This window comes from Suillus subalutaceus (assembly GCF_016647625.1).
Source record: "Suillus subalutaceus strain FC151 chromosome Unknown DFJ58scaffold_103, whole genome shotgun sequence".
Taxonomy (NCBI): domain Eukaryota; kingdom Fungi; phylum Basidiomycota; class Agaricomycetes; order Boletales; family Suillaceae; genus Suillus; species Suillus subalutaceus.
In genome coordinates, this window is record NW_024540352.1 from 181,513 (window position 1) to 187,512 (window position 6,000).

General features: G+C 49.2%; 2 protein-coding genes across 2 annotated transcripts; both read right to left on the reverse strand.

Moving 5' to 3' along the window:
• Nucleotides 1-2,343: 2,343 nt before the first annotated feature.
• DFJ58DRAFT_717668 (CK1/CK1/CK1-D protein kinase) lies at nucleotides 2,344-3,576 on the reverse strand (the record flags this gene model as incomplete). The annotated part of the gene is given in 6 exon segments (XM_041384381.1): nucleotides 2,344-2,438; nucleotides 2,638-2,792; nucleotides 2,821-3,122; nucleotides 3,174-3,219; nucleotides 3,239-3,443; nucleotides 3,507-3,576. 6 exon segments carry the CDS (start codon nucleotides 3,574-3,576, stop codon nucleotides 2,344-2,346), a joined length of 873 nt encoding a protein of 290 aa, XP_041240669.1.
• A 744-nt stretch (nucleotides 3,577-4,320) lies between these two features.
• On the reverse strand, nucleotides 4,321-4,912 carry DFJ58DRAFT_844110 (uncharacterized protein; the record flags this gene model as incomplete). The annotated part of the gene is made up of 3 exons (XM_041393041.1): nucleotides 4,321-4,562; nucleotides 4,698-4,731; nucleotides 4,820-4,912. 3 exons carry the CDS (start codon nucleotides 4,910-4,912, stop codon nucleotides 4,321-4,323), a joined length of 369 nt encoding a protein of 122 aa, XP_041240670.1.
• Between the last annotated feature and the right edge of the window lie 1,088 nt (nucleotides 4,913-6,000).

A 6,000-nucleotide genomic window follows, 5' to 3' on the forward strand; every position in this document is an offset into this window, starting at 1 on the left:
CGATCGCCAATTGACCATTGTTCGGCCACAAGCGAAAAGTCGGCGTCGTGGTAATCATCAATAATATGCTTCACACATATATTGATGATATGGGGGAAGCAAGGGATTCTGCGGTCGATAGGGTCGAAATCAATTCCGCGACACTCCAGCTTTTGCGAAAGCTCTCGCATGCAAACCTGATTGTTGGCAGCGTTGTCCAAGGTAAAATGACCACTCTAAACAGAGTCAGAGCATGTAAAACGGTAAAATTAAACACTGACCTTTTCGGTCACAGCGGCACGATCAAGAAGGTGCAAAATGACTGTCGCTAGCAAATCACCTGTGTGACTGCCTGGAACATGATGAAAGCCTATTAATGCAGCCCTCAAAACGAGGACTGAACTCTGCTCAGCCTTAGCAATCCAGTGGGCCGTAACGGCCATGAACGGGCGAAGGTTAGAATCTGACCAGAGGTCAGATGTGAACGAAACCTTTCCCTGAGCGGCCTAAAAGATATAAGATATTTTGCAAGGCTCTTGACAACTGTAGGCTTACCGCGAGGTCCTTCTTCAAAGCGTTGAAGTATTCATGGAAAGCGTCAATGACCAGCTCACGAATTTTGGTCCGGTGATATATATCGGTCTCATTCACCGATGGTCGCAGAAGACGGATCAAACGACGGAATTCTGGACATTCAACAATATTTATCGCCTGAAGACAGTTACTAAACATAGCGTGTAGAAAGTGAACATTGACTCACCTGATCGTTGGCGACAATGAATTTCACGATCTGTTTGTGCATCTCGTCCAGATTAAACGCAGGCAATACATCGTCTGGAGCTGACAGGCTAGTTCCGGGGAGTGAGCCAGGACTAGGGGGAGTACCGAGTGAGTCTAACGTGTAAGCTGGATCCTTCAGCCTTTGACGCATGGTTGCGACCATCCAGCCTTCATCCAAAAATGTCTTCAAACGTGACGACTTATGGAGGACATGCCAGTGCTGACGCTCTGCCTCCTCCAGGTAAATGTCGGTATGGTCGACGAAGGCGTGTGCACGACGAGCTGATGTACCTGTGCTAGGAAGGTATGACATTATGTGATGAGTATCGTCGAGATTATGGATTGCTCTGGTGAAGGATGTCAGAGAGAACGATGACACCAAACACGATACTCACTCGCAGGCTTTGCAGATATTCGAAAGTGTGGTAGGGTCCTGTCTGTAGAAAAAATGTATATCGGCAGAGGTTTTCGGCGCTTTTGCTCGGCCACCAGTGGCCAGAGGGTCAGTTATAGCGGTACTCATCGCAGTCTGCATTGGACTATGGCATGCAGTCTGCAATGGACTATGGCCTGCAGCAGGCCTAACTGCAGGTGCAGGCGAATTGACAATTTCGTCCCCCTCATCCCCGGAGACGTTGTCAAGGTGGAAGGATTCCCCTTCATCTGCATCGTTGTCTCGAAACCGAGCAGGAAGCTGACGATGCCTTTGAGGGTTACGAAGAATATTCGCATTTGCTGCAGCAGCGGTTGGACCAGGAGCGGCAGTGGGAGTGACAGGAGCGGGAGAGATGGTTGCAGCAGCGGCAGGGGCAGGAGGAATGGGAACAACAGTGGGAACAATGGCAGCAGCTCTGGCAGCAGCCCGGGCGTTCTTCTTTCGAGGGGGCATGTTAATGGCGGTGGTAGTGGAGATGATCCAACAGCAGAATTACTGACCTACATATATAATAGTATCTGGGGAAACCCCAGAACATGTCGATGTGCAGTGATCCTGAGACCCTGATGGAAAAGCCCAAAGGGCGATTGTCATGAGGCAGACTCCGCAACTCATGCATGCTTCAGGCAGGTCAAATCTATTCAGCAGTTAGTGGGGGGTGAAAATGTTCGCGAAATTGTGCATACCTAGAGAGAATTAACTCCAAATTGAAACTCCAGATTCCAGAGGGCCCAAAGGCTTGAAGTCAAGCACATCTTCACCCTCAGGTGTAGTTAAATCGACTTGGATGATCGATGGAATCAAAGCTGGATCTCCATCGATAAGCACTTCCTGAGTCGTTGTCGTTATGTTGTATGGCTGAATTACCGATTATGAAGGTTCTGGAAGTCACGATGAGTCCCTCACGAGCTGCGAAGGTCATTTTAAGGCTGTAGCCTGCAGCCTGCAGGGGATGTTGAAAGATAAGAGGCGCTGCGTGGGAATGGATGAAACTTGGATATCAATATCCGGTTCAGGTGACTATTGCATCCGCCACGTCGTATGTGTGACGCAAAGCTCATTGTAAGAAATTAATATTGATACAGTAGGTGCTGCGAATGCTACTATATCACAAAGTACATGTACATGTACAAACTACTCCCTACAGGCTACAGGTATCCGACAGTATCACGATCTAGCTTGTTTCCGGCGTGGAGTTGAAGTGGGTACATGATGCAACAGGGAGTCATTTCGTGGACGCAAACTTGAAATTGCATTAGTTCGTAAGTACTAAGATAAATGAGCTACTCACATACAAGTCGATCTGCGAAGCGGCGGGCATGGAGACACTGCCTCAATTACACAGGGTTTATCGAAGAATGGAGGGGAGGGGGAATGTGTGATAGGTACACCAGGCTGGTTTATATCCAGCAAGCATGCAGCTGGTGCCGGTAGTGTAGAACGAAGTGTGTGAAGTAATGAACGAAGGTGATTGTAGTCGGGTTCCTCTGAGAATGCGAGAGAGCGCGTGTAAATGAGCATTGTTGCAAATTCGACAGGGATTCCACGGCATAGATCTTCGATAGTGGTGTTTACTTTGCGCTCGAGTATGGAAGAACTGGAAAGTTTTTCTTCCACTGATTAACCAAGGAAGGGAGCCCTGCAAGAAGTATATCAACATGTACGTAAGTGACTCGAGGTCGTCACGACGACCTGGTTCAACTCCCAGGTGATTGTTGATTGATGCAAACGCAGGAGTGCCAGTGAGACGTTGACCTTGGCGAAACGGTATATGGACACTGGTTGTCATATTCCAGAATTCCTTCGCGATACCAAAATCAATGATGAAGGCGGTGTGCCTCAAATCGCCAAGACCCAGAACAACGTTTTGTGGTTTAATGTCACCGTGAATATAATTGTGCGAGTGAACGTATTCGAGACATGAAAGCTGGGGAAAGGGGTCAGTACATGCAACCCACACAGTAGCACACTGACGGACCAGCTGATCCCCTAGATTTATGACAGTCTCAAGGCTGAATTTTCGGCTGTGAGAAAGGAAGAGACTGTGAGGATGGCCCAAGGAGATCGAGAACGAGAGCATGATATGTCGACTCCCTACCGAACCAGAGGGCACGAGGAATACCAACACCACCTTCAAGGTGTTTCAAAATATTGTATTCGTGCTGGACAGATGATGAATGGGTGATGGGTTCAAGTTTGATGGCAACTGCGTCATTCTTTATGATGTTCCGTGCACGATACACGACAGCTAATGGGGTCCAAATGTTGAATTAAACATATAGTCAGTAATCGTGATATGTAAATAACATACCATATGAGCCGGATCCCAAAATGTCTCCTAGCCTGAATCTTCCGTCAACTCGAATGGGAACCTTATCCATAGTGTATACAATAGCCCACGAGTAGAGAAATCAAGGGAATCCGACCAACAACACTGGAGTCTGGAGGCAACCAAAAAAGCAGTCCTTCCACGCAACTGCCGCGTGACTTGAGCTGGCTTGAGCTGGCTTAAAGCAGTTCAACCGCGGTTCATATATTTTTGGCTGACGAAAGTTGTAGCAGCTCACATGGCTTATGAATCAGATCAGCCAGTGACCAGTGGTTTGGCTAACGGGTATCGCCGAAATTCTCACAAACCGGTGAATACCGAGCCGGAGCCAGCCATAGCCGAGCCATGGCACTAGTATACATGCGAGACAGCATCCACAATTTTGTTGGGACTCCGAGCACAGAGTTGCAAAATATGACCATGTAAATATTTAGCAACTCTATGTACTCATTCAAATATACATCTGGTATACTCGGGGTTATTGTATTGAGATGGTTTCTGAATGCGCTGGGTGGATAATTGAGCCGTACCGGATATTTATCATGGACAAACTGTATGGGTATAGACCCGGATGTACATTGCCGGTTAGAATACACTGCACTGGGTAAGGTATCGTGCTACCCATATCATGTCCCATCCCTCAGCCAATTCATATCCGGTCAGTACACTGCATGTACCGGATACATTGACCTGCCTCATATTTCACCCCCATCCCTCGGCCCACTCTTCTCCAGTTAGTATACTCTGTATGCACCGCATGCCCTTACCCACCTCTTATCCCACCCCATCCCTCAGCCTATTCCATTTCATGTACTACCGTCTCATCTGTATCATCCATTGCATCCCCATCCGGCTCATCCATTTCATTCACCACCAGCTCATCTGTATCATCCATTTCATGTACTGCCGTCTCATCTGTATCATCCATTTCATGTACTACCGTCTCATCTGTATCGTCCATTTCATCCCCATCCGGCTCATCCATTTCATTCACCACCAGCTCATCTGTATCATCCATTTCATGTACTGCCGTCTCATCTGTATCATCCATTTCATCCCCATCTGGCTCATCCGTTTAACACTTCCGGCTCATCCGTAATCCATTTCATGCCCCTCCGGCTCTTCTGGCCCATTCATTTAACACTTCTGGTTCATCCATATCATCCATTTCACCTTCGCCTTCCATACCGGAAGAAATTTCCATCATCTACCGGATGGGATATCATCGAGCTTTACCCCCGGCCCATTCGTCTTCCATTGTGCCTCACATACCGGCCCACTCATCCCCATCGCACCTGTATCCCTGGCCCACTGGACTCTAGTGCACCCCATACCCCCAGCCCACCCATCTCCATTGTACCCTGTACCCTTGGCCCACCTGTCTCCATTGTACCCTGTACTCTTGGCCACTCATCTCCATCACACCATCCCTGGCCCACTCATTTACATTGCACTGCATTCGTCCAGCCCACTCATCTCCATCGCACACCGAATTCATTTATATACATAGATATCCTATATAGTACATTCCTATATACCATCTACAAGATATACCACCGGCCCATCCATTTGGAACAGGTACACACCACCCTCCGGCCCACTCGTCTATCATGGTACACTTATGGCCATGGGCCCACATGGGCTGGCCCGCCTCTATTGGTACATTGTCACCCTCAGCTGTCCGTCTAATATGGGTATAAGTTACTGTACTATGTGGACTGAGAGCGGGACATGGCTGTGGCACCATCAGCGTCGCCTAAGAATCTCCAACAACGAGATCACGCACCAACTGAGAGTGGGACATGGCCGTGGCACCATCAGTGTCGCCTAAGAACCTCCAAACACGATATCACGCACTCTCTGAGAGGGGACATGGCTGTGGCACCATCAGCGTCGCCCAAAAACCTCCAAACACGAGATCACGCACATACTGAGAGCAGGACATGGCCGTGGCAGTCAGTGTCGCCCAAAACCTCCAAACACGAGATCACGCACTCTCTGAGAGTGGGACATGGCCATGGCACCGTCAGCGTCACCCAAAAACCTCGAAACACGAGATCACGCACAGACTGAGAGCGGGACATGGCCGTGGCACCATCAGTGTCGCCTAAGAAACATCCAAACATGAGATCACGCACACTGAGAGCGGGACATGGCCGTGGCACCGTCAGCGTCGCCCAAGAACCTCGAAACATGAGATCATGCACATACTGAGAGCAGGACTGGCAGTGGCACCGTCAGCGTCGCCCAAGAACCTCGAAACACGAGATCACACCATACTGAGAGGGACATGGCAGTGGCACCGTCAGCGTCGCCCAAGAACCTCAAAACACGAGATCACGCACTCCCTGAGAGCGGGACATGGCAGTGGCACCATCAGCGTCACCTAAGAACCTCCAAACACGAGATCACACACTCCCTGAGAGGGGACATGGCCATGGCACCATCAGTGTCGCCCAAGAACCTCCAAACACGA